The sequence below is a fragment of the Leptinotarsa decemlineata genome, unplaced genomic scaffold (genome assembly GCF_025532065.1).
Source record: "Leptinotarsa decemlineata unplaced genomic scaffold, Ldec_3_MD MMD2_P_RNA_scaffold_11, whole genome shotgun sequence".
In the NCBI taxonomy this organism is placed as follows: Eukaryota; Metazoa; Arthropoda; class Insecta; order Coleoptera; family Chrysomelidae; genus Leptinotarsa; species Leptinotarsa decemlineata.
Genome location: NW_027412525.1, coordinates 2,130,724 through 2,154,497, shown reverse-complemented (window position 1 = coordinate 2,154,497; position 23,774 = coordinate 2,130,724). Strand labels below are relative to the sequence as shown.

At 33.5% G+C, this 23,774-nt stretch overlaps 2 protein-coding genes across 2 annotated transcripts in view; one reads left to right on the top strand and one right to left on the bottom strand.

The window, feature by feature from the left end:
- Window positions 1–23,774, bottom strand: part of tfc (Brevican core protein triforce) — a 223,880-nt gene that overhangs the window by 82,688 nt on the left and 117,418 nt on the right. The window lies entirely within an intron of this gene.
- Window positions 4,832–12,572, top strand: LOC141479949 (C-type lectin mosGCTL-1-like). The gene is made up of 4 exons (XM_074169439.1): window positions 4,832–5,062; window positions 10,333–10,427; window positions 11,243–11,351; window positions 12,110–12,572. Exons 1-4 carry the CDS (start codon window positions 4,978–4,980, stop codon window positions 12,403–12,405), a joined length of 585 nt encoding a protein of 194 aa, XP_074025540.1. The 5' UTR covers window positions 4,832–4,977; the 3' UTR covers window positions 12,406–12,572.

The following is a 23,774-nucleotide window of genomic DNA, read 5'->3' as shown; positions in this document are numbered from 1 at the left end:
AGAAATGACCAACTCCCGCCAAATCGGTCATCTCTCACGGAATCAGTGAAGCGAAAAATGGAAAGTAGAGAAAGTGAAAGTATTTCAACGACCTATAAAATAGTCATCTCTCGGAGGAATCAGTCCAGTCATCACCCGAAGACGATTGTAGATACCAACAATCGAAACGTCGTGAACTAACGTGACTTGGAATCTCTACACTTTTTTATTTTTATTTTTATTATTTTCTTTTTGCATTCCTTTAATTTTTATTTATTCAATTATTATATTTTTACTTGTAGGTTATTATACTATCATTTCATTTCAGGTTTATTGTTGCTTAATATAATTGTTATTTTCAACTGTTTTTTTAATTATTCTTTTTTACTTGTTTCAGGGATTTCAAATCATTTTATATAATAGACAATGGAAGTCCGAACTAGTGAAATTCATCACGAAACATTGTCAATCACCTTCAAACAAACGTTGAGTATTGATGTTGAAATTTCTCGTTATTCAGATAATACAAATCATCTGATTTCAGAATTGATATTTTTTTTTGTATCGATACTGAAAATTTTCTCAGATGAATGTCCAGGCATAAGAAACTTCAGGCCACGGCCAAAGAACTCGGAAAATTCTTTCACTTTCACACAAATGTCCACTTTTTTAAATACAAACTATGTTATTTTTGAGTAATATCAATAGAGCAACCAGCAATAGATACAAAAACTTGCCCTACGAACTAGTTATTTGCTAACTGCTCTCATGGTATCATTGAATAACAAAGTTTTCGTTTGAAATGGAAATCATTCATACAATTTTGAGGTCTTATGATATTACTCTCGAAAAAACACCCATATGCACTTTGATGGATTCAAGAATTGAATTTCTGCTCCATTGTTGCCACTTTTTGTGATATATTACATGAAAAAATACTCCGTGTTACAGATATCTGTAACTTGCTTGACTTAATTATTATTCTATAAACTAATGATGATAACAGTGAACCCTATCAAAGACCTACACACGTTCATCCCACCCACTGGTGGGATGAACGTGTATATATATATATATATATATATATATATATATATATATATATATTGCAGATATTTTAAATGGAATAGAAAAGTGTAAAGTTCAAGTTTTTGCAGATGATACACATCGGCTTTATCTCAGTTTTCGTACTGAAAATTTCGAGTCTGCAGAAGAAATCATGAACAACGAATTCAATAGAATCAAGATATTATCAAAACAACACAACTTGAAACTCAGTTCTGAAAAATCGAAAGTGTTATATTTCGGTAGTAAAAATAATATGAAATTCTTAATGAATTCAGCCAGAAATCTTGATTTAGTATCAGATACAGACATGCATTTTTCTCAGCACATAAAAAATCTTATTGCTGAATTTTTCGCATCTCTGAAACTCATTTACAGTAATAGTCATATTCTCAACTTCAAAATGAAGCGAACGTTGTGTGAATCACTTGTCCTGAGTCACTTTAACTATCGTGATTTCCTTTATGGACCATGCCTAACCCAAGTCGATAAGGATAGAATACGAAATGTGCAAAATAGCTGCGCAAGACTGATAATGATATCAGAAAATATGAACATATTTCATATAAAATTGTTGAATGCAACTGGCTCAATATGTACAATAGAAGGAAGGCAGCTTCCACGTGGGTACCTTTTTTCACAAACTTTTGAATGATCTTAACCCTCCAGCATTAATCAATAAATTCATTCCTCGATTCAAAATACATTCACAAAATATCAGACACAAATCTACCCTGACCATACCTCAGCATTTTTTCAAAGGTGTTTTCGACACCGACCGTACCAACCGTATGGTCAACGAGGAGTATTATCTTGAAGTTATACGCCTCTTGCGAGAAGGCAAAACGAAGAAAACGTCCGGTACTATGTAAAAGCAATTCATGGCTCACTCGTAATTGCTTGTTCGTAATTTTTTAGTCAAAAACAACACCGTAATCATGCCTCAGCCACCGTGTTCATCAGATTTGCCCCCCTGTGACTTTATCCAGTTCCCAAGATTGGAAAAACAAATGAAAGGACTGGGTTTTGTGGCGATTGAGGAGATAAAAACCGAATCGCCGAGGGAGCTCAAGGACATGCCAAAAAGTGCCTAACAGAATTGTTTCGATAATTGGAAAAACAGTGGCACAAGTATATTATTTATGAGAGCCAAATAAATATTTTTTGAGAAAAATTGAAATTTACCTCATTTTTTGAGCAGACAGACACCCCTTCAAATTTGTCATCAAATTCTAGAATAGATTACTCTTTCGATAATCATTTGAAGTTTCTCTAATGATACGATCTCTAATGATACTTTAAATTATCACCTATTGCCTCACCCACGAAGAGAAAACACTGGAAATGAAAATAAATATAGATAATTATATCGACTCTTTATTAAGATAATGCGTCTCAAACGTTACACCTTCGTAATGAAAAAAAAAACGAACACATAAATACGCCGATTGAAATTACTTGTTCTCTTCGAATCCTTCAGAATATACGACATAATTATTTTCCAGCTTCGTGGATACAAACCCAAAAAGAGATTTATGGACGATAACTATTGAACCTCTCAGACAATAGTGTTACTGATGCACGTAAAAAGCTCATTATTTTCCGAAAGAACTCAATCAAATCCGAATATAACACAAAGTATCTTCGTTCACAGTATATTGATTGTGAAATAAGTGAAAGGTCAGTTTTTTGTTAATATTGTATAACATTGTATAACATTCACTTGGAACATTTTGTGATTTATGTTGGAAAAAAGTTTTAAGGTCATAAAATAGTAAATGAAGCATTTTGCCGCACCAATATGGAAAACGATTTTCAGTGGTAGTACATCCATCATGAAAACCCTCGTATAGTAAGTGGTGAGAAAAAACTATATCGCGGAAGGGTAATTCTGTTAACCTTTTGTATAGTATGAAAAAATATAGAAAATGAAAGCTCAACCACAATTAGTTACCTCTACCCAATGTATTCGATTTTTCATTGTGAGGTTTCATGTTTGAGAGGTAATCCCCGACAAACCTCACTAATAAAAATATCTGCAAGAAAGCGGAATAGTTACAACGCACCTGCGACATGATAGTGCGAGTCGAAATGAAAAAACCTCTTTCAGCACCCATTTTTCTACATTAGCTAAACGAAATACTTTGCATACATTTATTCATCAAAGCTCAACAATGAGCTCTCTCAGTTGAGTGTCATTTTTGTGGAACCCGCTGGTTGTGAGGGAGATTATTCCCGAAGAGCTTTACTATTGAAAGTATCTGAAAGAAAACGACAATGAGACAAATGACTACTTTGTACTGAGACGAATTTCACAGTGTATTTGAGAATCTTGCCTCATAAAAATGGAAAATGACCCAGACACAATTGAATCTTTCTTTGTCATTGTAATATTTTTAATTTGCGAGCATTGGATTTGCATGTAGCAATGAAAGAGTCATTGGTCCAAAGTAATATTTTTTATGACCCTTTCAATATTGAAATTCCTGGGTAAACGATTGTTCGACACAGGAATTCAAAAAGTTTGAATAACTGTTGTAATATTAGAGGCGACATCAATTATTCATAATGCAACTATTTTTGATAGTCATCATTGCTACAAATCATGAAAGTGTGAACTGAATGTTGCTATTGAGATTATCTCAATAGCAACATTCAGTTCACACTCGAAACAGATAAATTTCTTAGACCTGACTATTACATACAATCAAAATAAATTTGACTTCAATTTTTTCAGAAAACCTAGTGAAACAGACATTACCATCCCAAGTGATTCTTTTCATCCAGTCATAAATTAGCAGCCTACAATTCAATGTTGCACAGAGCATTCTCACTACGTTTGTCTGCTGACAATCTAGCTAAGGAAATTGATATAATTACACTGATAGGTCATAATAATGGTATCAACGCTAATACTATCCAGAAGTTAGTCAGAAAACAAAGCCGTAAATTCACTTACAGGATATATCCCCGGATCAAACAATTAGAAATCAGGAAATGGCTAGCTCTAACTCATTTTGGTAAAAGAACAGAGATAATTGCAGGTTTCTTCAGAAAAAACAATGTGGAAGTGGTATTCAGACCACATGCCACAATATCTCATTTTTTTTTTCAATGCCAAAGGTAAAGTGGACAAGTTGGAGAAATATGGAGTTTACAAGCTTAAGTGTCCGGAGTGTAATAGTGTTTATGTGGGACAATGTGGTCGAAATTTCTTAAAACACATGAAAGGTCCTTCAGACTAGGTGAAAATGATTCGACATTTTCAAACCATTCCTTGGCATGCAACCACAAGTTCCTGAATCTAAACGATACGGAAATTTTGCATTATGCAAGAGAAGGTTGCAACCTCAATTTTTTGCAATCCTTGGAAATTCACAAGCATAAACATTGCTGGTTCAACCTGTTAAATGATCAAATCCACTTAGTTTACCCACCGGTTTTCAAATTAGCATATCCACATTGTCACCAGTAAACAAAATTCAGGTACTCAATCAAGCTAAGTACCTCTATTATTACCTACAGTGGTGTTATATAAGGGCTAATGTAATCTATCATTACTAGTTTAATGTATAAGTTTGAAAATGTCCTTATAGGACGAAACTGCAGTAACGTTAGTAACATAAAAAAGTGGTTAAAAACATAGAAAGTTTCAAATAAATTTCTCGCTATGTCAGAAATGAAGTGTATTTCGTTCATTTTCCTTGCAGTTCGAATGATTCAACACCACTTGCCTGTCAGCTTATTTTGACGAGCAGCCACTGCCAGTGGCCTCTGTAATAGTTTCATACAAACATGTATCTCGTGATAATGGGGAACTACATTAACATCTCAAACATCATCTCAAACCAAAAACTGAAAGTGTATCATTTTGACAACTCGCAATTCTTTTTTGTATAATTTTTTTTACAACAGTCAGTTTTGAATTCTAAAATGTTTTTGAGTTGCATGGTTGGTGTTCTTCTTCTATCACATTATTCTTCTACAAAGCCAGTGGAAGTTTACAGTGCGTTAACAGGTGAGTTATTTTTATGATGAATACAAAAAAGTACAATTTGCAATTTTTATAAGATTTTCAACACACAAAAATCTCAGTTGCTGAAGATAGAACAAATAGTGTTCTACCGAATGCGATGAGATTTGGATATTATAACATTTAATATATCTTCTCTGCAAGACTAACGAAAATTTATCACAAACTACAAAATACATATCCTAAATTTAGTTCGCGTTCACTCATCAGAACATTGATGAGAAAATTATTTTTTTTAAATATTACCAGATTCATAATCTAGAAGAAAAGAAATAAGGGTAATTGGGACCGAAGTCTCTACATGTTATCATTATTTTCTTCAGCTCAATATTTTTCCAACTTAGAATAATAATTTTTATCAATTTCAGGTTATGACAATTCATTTTCATGGACCAAATTTCATTTCATTCTTTAATTTTTCCATATTTTTTAATGTCATTTCCATTTCTCCTGTCACGATTTTCATTTCAATCAATCAATCAATTTAATCACCATAAGAAATATACAAAATAAAAATATAAATACCTATTAGTGAATAAATACAGAACACCCAAAAAAAAGTTACCCATGAGCATGGGTGTGACGTATAATATCAGAATATAAGTATAATTTTATAATATTGGTGGCATATAATATTATTATGTATGTATATTAATAGTACAGAAATGAATTAATATTAAGTAATATGAAAAAATAATAAGATAACAAAAAGATGGAATTGAAAGAATGAATGTATGCTGATTTTTATATTATATTATTGCTGAATTATGATTAAGGTGGAGTGGGGTGAGTGCAGATTGGTTTTTATGAAGTTAGACTTTAAACCTATGAATTTCCAATGTGTAACAGGAATACGTTATATTGCTGGTGGAAAAAGCATTGTGTACGTATTGTTTCGGAAAATTTGTTATCACTGTCCCCGTTTTTACTTTTATACTCACATAATAACAGAAAATTTCACTACATGTCAATAATCCGCACTGCCCCGTCAAAACGGGGCAAGAGCGTACATGCCAGTTAAAAGGATAATGAAACCAAGAGCGTAATTCAGAACAAATTCAATTGCTTTTCGCCGCATTCAGTTATCTTGCTTGGTTTCAGACATCTTTTGGTGGAATTTTCAGCAAGTGATTGAAATGTCTGCGTATTTTGGAATATTTAAGCAAGCTCTTTTGTACTCGTTAATAAACTGGTACGCAGTAAGTATAAGGAAAAAAAACTCTTGAACAAAATGAACTAAGTATGTACTCATACTGGCACTGGTCCCAAATATTTTTGTAATTGAAAATTATTTCTTCCAGGTTCCAGATTCTACTAGGTTAGTTTTCTAACTCTAACTCCTTGATTGTTTTTTCCAACAATGTGAAATATGTGTCAATTATGAATGGATTACAATTTCTTTTGCGGGCTACCTCCACGCTTTGTGACTTTTTTATCGACGAATTATTTCTTTTGGGAAACCAAGAAACCAACACCGGGGGTGCCGTCCTTGAAAGGACGTCCTTGAAAGAACGAACTGCCCAACAAGCTGAAGTACTTTCTTTCTGGACAAATCAAATCCACATTTCTCCAACTTCAGAAGACCCTCAGCAAGTCGTTTTTCATCTTGGATTGGAATCGCGATGCTTCTGCCAAAGGATTTTGATTATATGGTCCATTATTGTGTTTTATGGTATACCATATTGTTTGCTTCATAAGCATTAATACGTCCGCCTTTAATCACCCCAATAGCTTCTTCTAGCGACAACCTTCATCAGAATGTTTTCCAATTAATAAAATAACTGAAACAGCTCGCACAACTTCTTTGTTTACCACAAACTGACACCTGTTTCTGTCGGTTGATTAAACAGACGGCTTCTTCTCATTTCACTGAGCTATCTATATTAAAGAGTTAACAGCAACCGTTTCTCTCTTTCTACATGTGTATAACTATAATTTGATTCATATGATAATGAATATAGCCGATAAACGCACTTGCCCCAGTTATTGAGTTGAAGAATAAAGGTTCAGGCCAGTCGTCAAGGTTTTATTACAAATAATATGCTCGATGGGAGTTTGTTGCCGAATTTGTTATTGGTTTTATGATGTTGAATTGTTCTGTCAATGAATTGGTAAATCATTTTCCTAGAAGAATTGAGCAACCATTTCTAAACATCATTCATTTCTCTGCTTTTTGGTTTCAAATCCGGTTATTTTGAAATCAAACTGTGTTGTGCAAGTTGTTATGCCTGACGTTTCGTCTACTACTGCGGTATTCATTATCAAAGGTGATGAGTCAAGGTGCCGTTATCTCATCTCCTTTGATAATGTATACCGCAGTAGTAGACGAAACGTCAGGCATAAAAACCTACAGACCATTGCCAAAAAGCCCGGAAAATAACTTTGACACAGTTACTTCCGGCCGTGAAATGGTTAAACTCTCTTAGATTAAAAAAAAATGTATCGACTTGTTCATCACAGTTCAACAATATATTCCAAAAGTAACCAGGAGTACGGTTTTGTGGTTATATGAACATTAAAATTTTGGTACTACTGAAAATCTGGTAAGATATTTCCCGAAAATTTGTAAACTAAACGTCAAAATACTATCCGATTTTTTTGTGGTGTAACAATTCGCCAGATGACGGGTTTGAATCTGAAATATTGGAAGGAATGATTGCTTACTTTCATGTTATTTTCAGAAAAACACCAAAAAATATGATATCTTTGGATGTCTAGATGAATAGAACCTTATGATTTTCACAGAATTTTATGATTTACATTTTCTAAAAAAAAAACATTTTGATGACTCACGTAGGTACATTGTAACATTGAACAGTTCCCGTTTTCATTGATTGTCAATATAGGTATTGAAAACAATGAACTACATAGGTTTGTTTGAACAATTATCAAGAAAGACATTTGAAGAAAATTCTTGATCGAAACCCAAACTAAGTAAAAACTTAGTAAACTTTGAAATAAATGATATTAGATTGTTTCATGATCGAAATCCAAACTAAGTAAAAACTTAGTAAACTTTGAAATAAATGATATTAGATTGTTTCAAAAGTTTTTTTCGTTTCAACTTCAGGTGTTTTTGTAGCTTCATATCTTAATAAATATTTATTCTTGGTCCAGCCGCTTCTTGGCTGAAGAGTCGGCAATGCGATTACTTTTACTCCTGTCGTGCCCCTTAACCCACCCAAAAAAAAATGTTATTATCTATCGAGGCTTCGGCTAAATCTTGGTGGCACTCTAGTACTAGCCCTGAGAGCACGTTTTCTGTTCAAGGCTATTAGGGTTCATCTACTATCAGTGCAGCAGATTCTTATGTTTTTGCCAAAAATTCCCTACTCAATCCTTAGGCTTAGTGATCTGAAGTACACTCCACATCCTGATCTGGAGTTCACTTCTTTTTTTTTTAGGACCCAGTGACACCTACAGCCTGATGACTTCGACAATTGCAGAACTAGCCAAACGTCACACCCATGCTCAATCTCTGAAGAGATGTGATGGAATTGGAATCTGGCGATGACCAAGAAAAATCTACGCTTAACAGTAGAATTTCTGACTGGCCACTGTCAACTAAAAAACACCTCCATAATATGGGGCCAGTGGACACACCTCTATGTAGGATGTGTGAACAGAAAGTTGAAACTGTCAGGCATGTCCTATGCGAGTGTCCGGAGTTATCGTCAATAAAAAAGTGTGTGTTCGACGAGTCTTGGCCTACTCCTACCGATTTAAAAGAGACCTAGTGACCTGTCCACGTTCTTGGAAAGAACAGGATGGACGATGACCTAGGAGTTCAACTCCTAGGGTCAACATTGGGTTGCAAAATTTCGTTTCGGCTTCGAAGATGAGCCCCGAAATGATCAACCAACAGGAATCAAGGACGAGGATTTGAGGACCCTGATGGAGACTGACCTATCACAAACGGTGTGTGGTATGGCGGAAAAACTGAGTGTCAGCTCCCAAGCGATTTTTGATGTTTTAAAACAAATTGGAAAGTTCAAAAAACTCGAACTATTTGAATGATCGACAGAAATCGTCAAGTTTCGAGGTCTGCTCTTCATTGCTTTTGCGCAACCAAAACGATCGAATCGTCTCGTGTGATGAAAAGTGGATACTCTACAATAACATGAGACGTTCAGGACACTGTTTGGATAAGAATGAGTCACCTAGGTTCAAAGGTGACAATTAAGCGTAGCGGTTAAGCTAGGTGAAAATTGAGCGTGTGTAAACTGACCTGCACGAAACGCGTGTGTCACACGCGTAGCGTGGATAATCCGCAAATCGAACGCAGTTTCGCAGATTTGTTCTGGTTCTAACATCCGAAACTGTTTGGAAACTGCGCAAGACATGATGCGTACAAGCAAAAAATCTCAAACAGTCCGAAATAGTCTCGTACACTTGCTTAAACCAGAAGAAGAGAAGAAGATGAGAAAATACTGTTGATCATGTCCATTTTGTTATGTAACGTATCCTTATAGTCAGTTCATCTGTTATCTAACCTCAATCATCAATTATTAGAATCAAATAAATGAAAAAACATCCTAGAAAATAGTCCAAACAAATTTCCACATTAATGCGCATAAGCAACGGGAACAATTCTCAGTTCAGTCTCGAGAGCAAGTACGATTCGGGACGGTTCAAGACAGTTTAGGATCTTTTCTCAGTCAAAAACAGAAAAGAGAATTAATCGATCCTCTCAACTCCTCAGACAACTCATCACTTGAAAAAAGCGGCCAGCTTTACCATTCACTTACATATACTGTTCAACAAAACTGTTTCTTTTCAAAATATGTTTTTCCGTTGATCAGCTTTTGCACCCCTACGAATGAAAACCTTTGAAAGTCGAAAGTTGACGACCTAGGGATTAACGAGGTCTTATCTTTTAACGTAAGATTTCAGCACTATATAAGATTAATCATTTAGAAAATGTATGATTACAGTGTATGATTTTCAGTTTTATAGGCCGAAAATAATTTAGCCTTCGAAATATGAATAACACACTGGATTGAAACAGCAGTCTTGTTTTAAAAGTAACCAATAATTTTTGAGGTAACCGTTGTCAAAAATTCTGGTTAGTATCGGTCACGAAGTGGTTATTTTTTAAACATATCTCAATTATTTACTTGTGATCCACTGTTTGAAACCTTTGTTGTAGTAATGGATATTACTGTTTTGGTCACTAGCTTTCTTAAATATATGATTTAGGTAACTTTAATCGAGTTCATTCTGCAACTTGTATTTTATTTTCATTACACTTGCAGATTCACTTAGCAGTGACGTGGTACTCAATAATTTGCCAAGTTTGCAACTGCAGATATTTGGGGATCATTTATATTATTTTGGAGCTATTTATGAGGTTTGTAAAAGAAATATAATCTATTTTCAATTTGTTTTTTTTTGACAATCAGAAGTTCTCTAACAGTTTCAAAATATAAATATCAGACAGAGTCTTGACATTCAAACAGAGATCTTTTGACAAAATTTTGTATGCATATTTTGGCACTAAACAACTACTGTACTTCTCTCAGTTATTCCAATTTATTTCATTTCAGGTCATGTATCAACACCAAATACGTATTATAGATGATATTTCTGTGAAAATTATTTGCTTGATCATTGTAGTATCCTTGGTAGCTATCCAAAATATGTTAATTGAATTTGTTTTACACAGTGAATCAATTTAAAAATTGAGTTCGCATTTTTGTTTCCTGTCTTTAGTTATTTATCTATTTTGAAATTGAAATTCATAGTTGTGAACATACTTTTGTTTCAATGAATTTCATCAAAGGTCATTAATATCAGTATTATTAGTAGTATTCCACACTGTGAAAAAAAAACATGTTTATTCAATACAGAGAGGTGTACCAATCAATTCAACAGAAATATCTTAAATATATTTGCTCTGAAAATGTTTCGTTTTAACAAATTTTATTCCTAAAAATCGCACAACATTGGTCAAAACAGGGCTGAATAGCGATTTACATATTTCAATGACAAATTCACCATAAATATTGAAAAAAATATTTTTTTTTTGTTCCGGTAAATGTGTGACTATTGTCAATACAACACATTTTCAAAAAAAAAATTGGAATGATAAAAATATTTTCATGTTGTCCCCAGCATACATTTCCTCAAAAACAATTATGGAAAATATTATATTATTAATTTTAGGGAAATTACTTCAGAGCCATGCAGTTTTGTAACTACCATGGCATGCAGTTGGTCAGTATCGAAAGTAAGGAAGAAAATGATTTTCTTTGGAAATATCTTCAAACTTTCCGTGAGTATCATTCATTTTATTCAAAGGATCTGGTATACCTAGAAAATATCGAATTGAAATATAAAAAAAATAATTAAAACCGTGTTTTTGCAAAACCCTTTACAGTGAAAATCATACAATAAACTGTAGATATTAATTAGTTTTTAATATGGATTTTCATCAAGTATCGGCCAGTTCTAATCAAGTTCTAATCCGTTCTAGCCTGTAAAATGAATGACAAAAATTAAAAAATTCAATTTTATTAAAATCGTTTATACTGTTTTTCGTCTCTGATTGATTTGTGACTATAAGCGGTTAATTTATTTTCGATAAAAATTATTCTGATCTATTTCTGTGTGAAAATGACTTATATTACAATTGACTCTCTGTCGAACTCGAATGTATGGAGGATTTCTCAAGGTCTAATGTCAATGATCCTGCTATTGTAATTTTATAAATGAAATAAATAAATTGAAATTAATTGCTTTTCTCAGACTCTGACAAAACATTCATTTTTGAACAAAATATGGGATTCTATGCATTGTGCGATTTTTATTGATGAAAACACTTTTTCCACACCAGAACAAAAAACTGTCTCTCGACGCTCGTATCATTTAACGAGTTACCATCATCAGGAGATGACTAACTCTTAGTCATCTCCTAATGTATACGAAACGGGCGTCTAGAGACAGTATTTTCGTTCTGTCCTGAAAAAGTGATATCTATGGATTCGTTTCACGACGAAGGTTTCAAATTCAACCCATCATTACAATTTTCAGTTGGTCGGAGAGGATATTGGTTCTGGGCGTCAGGCACTGTTTTGGCCGATGATCACTGGGTTTGGATGTCTACCGGCAGACCTATACTTTTCACTAACTGGATCAAAAATCAACCCGACAATTTCGGTAATAATGAGAAATGTCTAGAAGCTAGATATTCGTATGAGTCTCTGATGTGGAACGACGCTGTTTGCACCGCAGCAAGATATGCTATTTGTGAAACAACAACACCAAAACGTGTATCAAAAATGACATCGAATTCTTCGATGACTACGATTATCGTTACTCCACAATAAAATCATAATTTGCGAGTTAATTGGTCTTTCACACCTAATAATTTATATATGAAATGTTCATTTTCAAATGAAGTTTCCTCTGCTATCATTATTCCACATGATAATTTAATTCAGTAAAGTAACTAGTTTCGTTATTCAAATGTAATAAAAAATAAAAGTTTATTCATGTTGTTTTGTAAGAAACATTATAGATATGAGAAAAAAGGAGACAAACGTCACCCCAACTGAGCTTATCTATAAACGCAATCTCAAAGTTTTGGAAAACAAAACAAGCTGAATTACTGTTTTTTTTAAATGAAAACATTCAGAATGGAAGGTAGAAAGTGCAAAAACAACAAAATTTTGGAGGCAAATGCATATAGTGCCGTTTCACAAAGGACCGATGATCAGCTCTGACGATCAGTCTAGTCCATTGTTTTAAATTGATCGTTCACATGTCTGCGTATCATCGGTCGACCGATGAAAAACGCACGGGCGTAGGTCTAGCCCTTGGCGTGTGCGGATCATCGGTTGGAGTCAGAGCCATTTGATAAATAGATCTTTTCACATGCAAGCGGATCATCAGTTGCGGTTTGAGTGCAGTATTGTCATGTTGCGGTGAGCAAATTTTACCTTTTCGCTGTTCTTTCTTGTGGTGTGTGAAATGCAAAATGGCAGAAAAATATCGTTTTGATACCGAACTTTTAATCACTGCAATAGAAGTGGCTGAAATATTACTAGATGATACTAGATATTAATTATTTTCGAAAAAGCTTACCTTAGTGTTACACTCAATCTTTCCACTGAAGAAATTGAAGCCCTAATACGATCTGAAAATTTTAGATCATTTTGTAGCTTGTAGTTCGTCAAACGAAGAAATGGACATCCGAAAATACATAAAGAATTTACGTGGATCTTCTCGCAAAATTGAATAAAGGGTTACGAAAGCACCTTTTATTGGCCTCTGTAGACATAAAGGATGAACCAAAATATTTCTGGAGTTTCTTTTCTTTTTTTTCCTTTCTATCAACTTTTTCACGCACAAAGCGACAACAACGCGATGCTGTGTACTTCTCACATATATGTTGACGACTGATGATCAGTCGTATGTCAAAAGAATTTTATTCGACCGATGATCGGTGGCGACCGAAGTGCCTTATTTGTATTTACGTCCACAATTTGTTTATATTATCAAATAGAAATTATTATTATTGATTTTTATTTTATATTTTTTATTGCATTTGTAGATATATTTTAATACCTACAATGAAATCAGCAATGTTTGCCATTGAAATCAATGAAAATGATTTCAGTAATACGAGTAAATTCATAAATATTCGCAATTGAACATTACTAAACTTATTGGGAAAGAAAGGTTTTGACTCTTTACATATTTATAAAATTGTTTGCTTTCTTTCTTTCTTTGGAAGATTCCCACATTTTTATATAAAGGTGGAGAAGTAAAAAGCCGAAACCTTTCTTTCTCGAAAATTCAAACTTATTTCTATTAGGTACGATTCAGAAAATACTAAGGGGTTCTTATGAAGCACACTTATTCAGCAGAAACTTAGGAAAAATATGTACTATTGAAAAATACATGAAAAATATATTAAGATTGGTTGTTTTTGTGACTGATGGTTGCGTATCTGAGTTACACAAAGAGTTTTGTCACAATATGAACTAACATCTTATAGTCCGAAAGTATGCATGAACCAATTGCAGACCCTGCTTTTTCGATCAGTCATGAACTGATATCTCCTGGATAGGCTATAGATTCAACATTTAGAGTATTTTGTTCTTAACAAGAACAATAATAAGACAGATCGAAACAACACTGGTATTGTTGAATCACAACCTTTTTTGTTTTGAGATCTAGATTCAACTAGTTTCAGTGAGACTAGCTATCTTCGTAACGGATCTCCTTTGACTTTTGAAAACCTTATGAGGAGAACCTTCGTAAGAGGAGATTATCGTGTTTACTTTCACTCGGGCTTATCTTTTAAAGACAGTCGTCTAATAATGAATCAATGGTTTATCCCAGCATCACTGATGTTATCTATATATCTATAGTGGGTCGAAACTTTGGTTAGTTACCATTAAGGTTTTGACAGGTTTATTTTAATAGCATTTGAGTTCAGAAAAACTTTGTGTTCAACGTTTCAGTTATTCAAGGTCTTCAATTATCAATTGTGAGCATTTTTCAATGTTTTCCTCATACAAAATATTCGTTTCTTTAAAGTGAGGGCATAGTCATAAGATAAGATGAAATTCACAGTCGAAATTGAACAAACAATATAATAAACATTTTTGATCGCGGTATTACTATTAATAATACATCTTAGTTCAGTTCAACATACATATATAGAAAAAATACTTTTACGGACTGTACAATCCGAATTGATTCTTTCAGTCCATTATCACATAAATTATCTGCATTCAGATCAATGACACAAAGAGCATTTATGACTCCGTCATCAAAGAAGGCTTTGCAAGAAGAAATGGAGATCATAAAGAAGATAGCATCTAATAACCATACTCTAGACTAGACAACTCAATTGAGAAAATCATCTTCAATAAAACCAAAAATTAATCAGGAACAAACTAAGGAAGTCAAGAAATATGTTAGCATAAGCTATTCGGCAAAGGTCTCCGAAAACACAAAACAAATATTTTCAAAATATAGTTTTACATAATTTGGGGAACATGTTAATCAACGCAAAAGCGAAAAGTGGAAAAAAGGGGCATATATAAACTAGAATCACATAATAAATAAAGAAAACATGCAATAAACCCCAATAAACCATCATTAACCAACGTGTTGGGAATCACACGTTAAAAAATAAGACCTCGTTTCACACAAGTTTCTCAACTTCTGAGAGTTGTCGTTCGTATAAGAGTGACAGCTGATTAACGGAAAAAGAGATTTCATACAGATTTTTTTTAAACAGAATTATGAAACTCTTCCCTTCTGAAGTAGTGTTAATGGATCAATAGTCAGTAATTTTGATATGTTATAGAAGTTGAATAATTATTGTTTCAGTTTCTCAGCTAACGTATTGATAATACCAGTAACATTTTTATTATTACAGGTACCTATGGCAGGTACCTGAAGGACATTGACTGCATCTTTGTTTATTTATGAAGTTGATTGTCAAAATTCGTCAGTTTACCTGAGAATGGTTCAGTGATCCGAAATTGGTGGTAACAAATAAAAATCTCAATAAAAGTTAGACAAAAATTATTTTGATAATTAAAATGTTTATGATAGATAATAATGAACCTTCGTTTCGAAAAAAAATTCTACTTCATTATTTTTAATTGTTTTATAAAATACCAGAAGGTGCATAGGAATGCTGATTACCGGACAATCATGCCGTAAACGTGATATGACTCTGATATGAATAAGTTTCTTCATTAGTCAGAGAACTCAAACGATTCAAGAACTGTTTTCTAATAATTCATTCGATGCTGGCATTCTTGAGTTCACGTAATGCAGAAATAATATTTACCTTCCGTTATGCAATGTTTATAATTTTCCTACGATGTATCTCACGTGTATCTACACACCTTTCAATTCATAACATTCTAGTCACAGTAAAGAGAAAATTGATATACAAATTGATAAATCTGATTGGATTCAGTTTGTAGTTTATATACATTTTTACTTTCAGTTCTTCTACGTTTTAATCTTTGATGTTCGTAATATTCATTCATTTTGCTTCATTTTTATTCACATATCGTGAGAGTTATTGAAACAACTCTTTCGAATCATTATCATTGGAGAAAATTAAGTTTACTTCTGAATTTAAAAGCCTATAGTCAAACAATCACAACTTTTCAACTATCCCACTTGTTATCAGCTAGTACAGAAATAATTTTTCGAGTTATCAAATAAACTTTTCTTATACTCCTCAATAGTCTTTTCTTACATCATGTGTCAATTTTAAAGCTTATATTTTGCTAAGACAATTGAAAAAGGAATGCTAAGCAATTGCCAAGATAATCGAAAATTTGTCTTAGGCAAAAGTGTCTGTAGCATGCTTTTCTGCTTGAAAGGTGATTGAGTGCTTTCAAGGAATTGTCGATATTCATAGTTCTTATGCTCCATTTTACGAAAATATCCAAAAATCTAATGTATAATGTGTTTGTGCTTGTTGAAAAAAAAATAAGTACCTACTCCCTAAAGTTGTTATTCAGTTTCTGGATGATATTTTTTTCCAACTCTTTAGTCTTCCTTGGTATATATGTATTATTGGTTAATTTAGAATCATTTCTTTTATTTTGTTATAGTTTGTGTTTCAAGGATACCCATTGCTTTCACTAAATCGTTAAATGTCTAATAAATTGAAAATTGTAAAATCGAAACAGTTTTGGATTGTTTTCTCAGCCACTTGGCAAAGTGATACGTACTGAAACCTCTCACAGAGACAACTGGTTTCACCGATTTATCAGATGTGCAAATTTTTGACAGGCTGGGGTACTTTGGAGACGTCTCTCCAGAACCAGTTTGATCAAATCCACTTTTCACTTATGAAACCATCTCAGAAAATGGGGTAATCTATTTACAGTGATTGTTTGAATTCCGAACGAAAGTTCTGATAAACTAGATCGAAATGATCATGATCAGAAGTTGACGAAAGCACTGATACATGTTACAAACATGGCGCAGCTACTTATTTTCGAGCGATTTGATTATAATGAAAAGGTTATAGAAGAATTATTCATAAATATGATAAATTGGTTCAGCTGACGTGTATTACCACTGAAACAGGCGAGAATATCGTCTACATATCTGTACGAAAAATGAATGTTTTTTACCTAGGTCGGAATTTACTATATCTAGTGGTTTCCAAGCTGTTCATAATTATATCGATCTAATTTACTCACCAGTTTTCAAATTAGCGTATCCAACATTAACAAAGGTAAATGAAGTTTAGGTACTTCATCAAGTTACAGTAGATATATAAGGGCTAACATTATGATTTATTTTCAGTTTATTATAATTATTTGAAAAGTTCTTATAAGACGAAACTGCAGTAACAACATCAGTTACAAATAAAAGTATTAAAAAAAACATCAATTTAGAGTTCTGATCTGCATTTTGTTGATCAATAAGATGATGTCTTCGTAATGATGTCATCATCGCCATCTCATCCGGTGAGTTCATCAAAATCATTAGGAGAGTATGATATTGTTTGCTCTTGTTTTATCGACGGTTTGTTCTAGCACCAGAATATAGTGATTTTGATCGGTATGAATTTTTGCTAATTGTGACCCTCGACCATAATTAGTCTTAGTGAGGTTATCAAATTGCATGGTAATTTTGTGGCTGCATTATCAAAATTGGTTATTATGAGCTTGTTTCAAATTGTATTTGAAATAAATTCCGAACGAATATTCTCCATTTTCAAATTAAGATATGAGAAAAGTACAGTATCTGAGGATACTAGAATAATGAAAATATTAGAATGGTTGTCCAAGCCCCCGGAGAAAGAAGCGTACAGAAAATATCCGCACTTGGTATTCATAAGATAATACCACCAATTTGTCACACTTCAACAATTAAAAAATGAACACATGAATACATCAATTACATTAACATTTCGTCTCTAAATCGCCAAATAATTATCTATCAATAATTTACCTTTCTCCTTCGTGGTTTTACACCCAAAAAGAAATTCAGTAACAAACGATAAACCCATATGATAGACTAGTTGTTACCCGCTGCTTCGCCCGCATAAAATTTGGTTTGTCACATTGAGTTTCATAACAGACCATTTTGAATAAATAGTTACAATATTTTCATTAACCCAAAATTTCAGGTTTCCAACTTCAAAAGTGAATGAATTCAATACAGTTTTCAATTCCTTATTTTCTCCCTTAGGGGTGGAAATTCCTGATTCCTTTTCTTGATGCTTATTTACGCTTTACAAAAAACCTACCTACCTATACGTTTAGTAGCTTCGGCTGACCGTATAAGAGTGTCAGTCATTCAATTGGTACACACGAATACAATATTGAATAGCATCAGAAAAAAAAACTGAAAGGATTGAAATGAAATAGATTGGTGATCCTACTAACCCTACTCCTACTAATATTATAAATGCGTAAAGTTTGTGAGGATGGATGAATTTAATGTATGTTTTTACGTTTTTTAATTTTTCACGCCTAAATGGCTTAACGAATTCAAATGTAACTTGGTTTATAGATAGATCATGACCTGGAATAACACATAGGGTAGGTTCCCATGGTAACGGGGGTAAAACAGTGAGGAACAGCTGATATTGTATAAGTGGAAGTGAAAGTAGGATCTTCAAATATGCAGGTAGGTCATTTGTATAGCGTAAATAAGCATCAAGAAAGGGAATCAGGAATTTCCACCTCCAAGGGGGAAATTGGGGTTCAAAGTTTTATTGAATGTCGTCAATTTTGAAGTTGGAAACCTGAAGTTTTAGGTCAATAAAAAAAATATTGTTAACTATTTGTTTGAAATGGTTTGTCACGAAACTTAATGCGACAAATCAAATTTTACGCGAGCGAAGCCGCGGGCTTCAGCTAGTAATTTATACTTCAAAAATGCAGTAACTGAAAAAATATGCCAACTGCACTAAGTAATGAATAGCTTCGAGAATCGAATTATGTTACCTACAAGAGATTTCGCAAAACTAACACAACCGTCAACGACGTCTGCCCTCACGCGTTTGCCCGCGTTCGGGTCGCATTCTCGGCGATGGCGCTTCACTGCTTAGACCGCCCCTCTATCCCCGCGCATCGTCCTCCGTTGTCTTGCAGTAGACGTGACGTGTAAAGACGTTCGTCCAAATTACTTAGTGTAAAAGACAAATTTCATCTAAATTAAATACTTAAAACGACAACTGTATCAATTTTTATAAGAATTTGACAGATATTCTAAATTGTGCATTGTAAAAAAGTATCCAATTTAATTGTATTTATGGCTCAGTATTTTGCATATAGTGGCTACCACATAAGAGGAAGATATATGCTATCACGGACTTTTATTCACGTTCACGTTGTAATTCCAACGCCAAGATAGTTCTCAGGTAGCAAGAATTTTTCTACTTACTTAATGCTTATTTATGCTGTATTTATGTAAAGTTTCATCTGAATTCGTTCAGTAGTTTTGGCGTGAAAGAGCCACAAACATACATACATCCATCCTCACAAACTTTCACATTTATAATACAAGTACCTATAGATAGATTGATAGCGATATGGTAACGGATGCATGTAAAAGGCTTATTTAAGCACAACTCAATGCGATTTTAACATGTAATATTTTCACACACAATAAATTGATGTGAAATAATTGAAAGGTCAGTTTCCTGATAATTTGGTATGGAATTAGTTTGGTGCTGCAGGTGGTTGACTGGTAAATTGTTGAGAAACGCTTGCTTTAAATGTGTCGTCCTGAAGAAAAAAAAAATGCGAAGATATACACGTGTTGTAACAAATGTAAATGTAAAGTTAATGAGATGTCCATATTGGAAAAAAAGGAGTTGATGATATAATACAATGAACAAAATGTTTATTTGAAAACTGGTTCATAGCAGATCATAATAAACATTAAACAGTACATCGTTTGAAATAGAAGTGATAGAGCCAAGGAATAATATTCGGTTATTTTTGTTGTTTAAAATTATCTCAGAAAAGAGATTCATATTGTCTTTCAAAAGACAGCTTTTGTCTAATTGAAGCAACCTTGTGCTGAGAGTCTTACCATTTCACAAAAACGAAATAGTGGGTTCAGCTAAATAACGGTCTGTATAGTAAAAATCCTAACCTGTACTACTGAATATTCAGTTATTCATTTCTGACGCCACTGCTAAATAAGTTCATATATTTTGTAGAACCAAATACCTCGAACTGATCGGTGAACTACTCTAGTGGTTATCTCAGTCCAAAGACTCATTATTCTAGCAGTTCACTTTTTTGTTATTAGGATTTAAATTGTAAGTAAAAAAAACCGATAAGATCGTTAAACCGTTGTGGCTTCTGAAGAAAATAATTTTCAAGCAAGTTCGTATTGAATATTGAATTCGAATATGTTTTCGAGTTGCTTGGTTGCTGCTGTCTTTTTGTTACATTATGCTTCTACGAACCCAGTGAAAGGATACGTTGCAGTAACATGTAAGTTATAACGAATTGAATTGGTGAGTAATGAGTTGAAACTCGAGTATAACGTATTCAGAAACACATTTTAATGTGAGATTTCCACTTGAAAGTTTCCAAAACCGCGACACGTGTTTCGCAATACCTACAAAAGCATCCTTGGTGATGCCCGGTTTTGTAAATTTTCAAGTGGAAATCTCACATTGAAGTGTGTTTTTTCAATAGGAAATAAATGACATGCAACATTTTCGAGGCTATCTGAAAAATCTCCTTCTTCTCAGATGAAATTCAAAGGTTGTCGCTGAATGAAAAATGTTTTAACAGTATCATTTCAACAGAGGCATCACAGAACGTATGAAATTTTGTGGGAATATGTAAGAATATTTGTCATCTTTGATCTCAGTTGGCTCTTAAACGTTCTATGCTTCACTAGATTATTTCTAGAAACTCAAAACATTATAGTGTACTTCAAAATCAGTGGGCTACTGGAAATATCTGCCTGCAGGACGAAAAATAAGTAAATTGAAAGGGGTAAATTTTGAGGAGAGATTAAATCGTGGCTAATAAAAGTTTTTGGTTTTCTAATTTTCCATTTTTGTATAAAAATTGTGGGAAACATCTCTTCACTATCGACAAAAATATGTAGAACATGCATAGAAGTTACAGATACAAACTGAAAAAAAACTCCCCAACAATAATTTTCCTTACATGGAACACTATAAATGGCGGACTTCGAAGTTTCGGAGATTACCTTTCGAAATACGAAAGATTGACAGAATATCTCATACGCTATTCTGAGTACAATGGCTCAACATGCTACCCCTTCGAATAAAAAAAAAGATATGGAACAGAATGTCAATTCGAGACGTAATGATATCTCAATCCCATGACCATGAAAAAATTATTTAAGAGAAGTTGCTCCTGCTAAATATCTAAGTAATACATGATGTTTTCTAACTACGGTACGAAACTTCAGAGGGTCATTTTAAGAAAAACTGTTTTCATGAACATATATATTCGTAGTTGCTTCGTTTCTGATATATAGGGCGTTGACGTTTCTGGAAAAAAAAAACGGAATTCATATCCCGAACTAGATTGAAATTATTAGGTCCAGTGGCGTTTCAGTCGTCACCACCCACCATATTGACAGCACTTTGAACAAAACGAGTAGATGATCTCGCCAAAAATGGGCCAATTAGGTAGTCACCAATCATTCCCACCCAAATGTTCAGCGAAAATTTTTGCTGAAAATGACTTTCTCTAATAACATGGGGATTTAAGTCGACCTAAAAATGGTAATTGTGGCAGTTCATAATAGCATCTTGTGATAAATTTGCTTCGTATGTGAATGAATTATTTGGTAAAAAATTATTATTGTGTGCCATCGTATGAATCAACAACCTGCCAAACATTAATATTGAGTGAAAATCCCGAAGCAGTTAAGCTTGGACGGGTATTGGAGATTGCTTTTTAAAACTGTCCATACGGTTTTTCGGTTGACTTCCAGCTGCGGTACAATCTTCCTGGTACTATTTGAAGGATCTTCTTCTATCGCACCAAGTATAGCTTCTTCTAGTTCAGGCGTTGTTACAGTTTCTGGTCTTGCACCATCTGCATTTTTTAATCCCATTTTCATAATCTTGCACGAATCTAAATGTTATAGCACATGGAATTTCTCTGCATTGATATCTGTTCCATTTGCTAATCCATAAATAAAATGCATGCCAGCCATTTCAGCATTAGTGAAATTATTCATGACGGAAAAAACGTTGTGATTTTAGTTGGTCAACCTAAAAAAATTAAAAACTACAACAACAATACTTTTTTCCACCACAGTAAATATTTTTGGCTGTGGTGCCCACTGAGATTTCACTGGACCTAATAATTTCAATCTAGTTGGGGCTAAATGAGCGCCTTATTCAAATGACTGTAGCAAATTTCTACGAGATCTGTGTAAGGATATTACATATTACAGCATCTCAAAAACGAAGCAAATATGTATTAGAATCATCAATCTGTATAGAAGGGAGAGATCAGATACAAGTTATTTCATTCAGTTATTGAGTAACGTTAGAGTGTATTTTTATGTTCACAAATTACATTCCATAAATCAATAAATGTTCAAGATATTTTCGAACCTAGGAATGTTATTAACAAAAACGAATCATGAAATAATTGTTTTCAACTCATATTTTTGAATTGCAATCCTTATTATTTATTTATTTTTTTTACTCGTAGACTCTCTTAGCAATGACGTGGTAATTGAAACTTTGCCAAGTTTACAGCTATAAAAATTTGGAGAGCAGCTGTATTATTTTGGAGCTATTTATAAGGTAGGTAAATCAAATATTACTTTTTGATTTCTATCAAAACAAGTCTGTGGGATTTCTGGTTCCTTTTCAGATATAACCTAAACTACCATCCTGATTTTGTCATATCTACAATAGATAAAAAAATGACCTTCAAAAGGGATATCTAATGAAGTTTAGCATTAATACCCAGATGAAAATTGATTGCGTTATTTTTAAAGTACACAAAATGTAAATTGATTTCAGTGAAATCATTATATATTCAATTCAAACTGAGGAGTGTGTTTTCCTTGACTGTCAAATTCACTTCAAATGAGAAAATATGAGAAAAAACAATAATACAAATTCAAGAACAACTATTTTAAAAACATGTTATAGAAATTGTAAGCTATTGGAAATCGCACCAGTACTTTGCAGACTTTTCAACCTCAATTCCTTCTTGTTGGAAGATTGCTCGCGTTCAGCCTATTCCCAAAAAAAGAAAAAAAATCTTCCAAATAACTATAGACCAGCCGCTTTGCTATCAGTGATATCAAAAATCAACATGCGACCTTTTATCGTATGTGATCCAAATTTGCCATAACGCAATCGAGGAACATGGAGAGTCAAGAGCTGTTGCGTATGATATTTCTAAGGCCTTGGACCGTGTGTGACATGAGGGTTTGCTGGCCAAACTTCGATGCTATGGCTTGTCGGATTATTTTTGTGTATGGCTCTCTAGCTTCCTGAAAGAACGTTCCCTGCAAGTGGCAGTCGATGGATATCTCTCGAATACTTTCACCATCAACGCTGGTATTCCCCAGGTTTCCATATTGTCTCCAATATACTTCTTAAGTTATATCAACGACTCATTGGAGAAAACAAGAATCCAATATATTGCTTTGTCGACGACAGCACACTCATCTCGTCATTACATTTGGACATCGGCCGAGGATGCACATCTTAACCGGC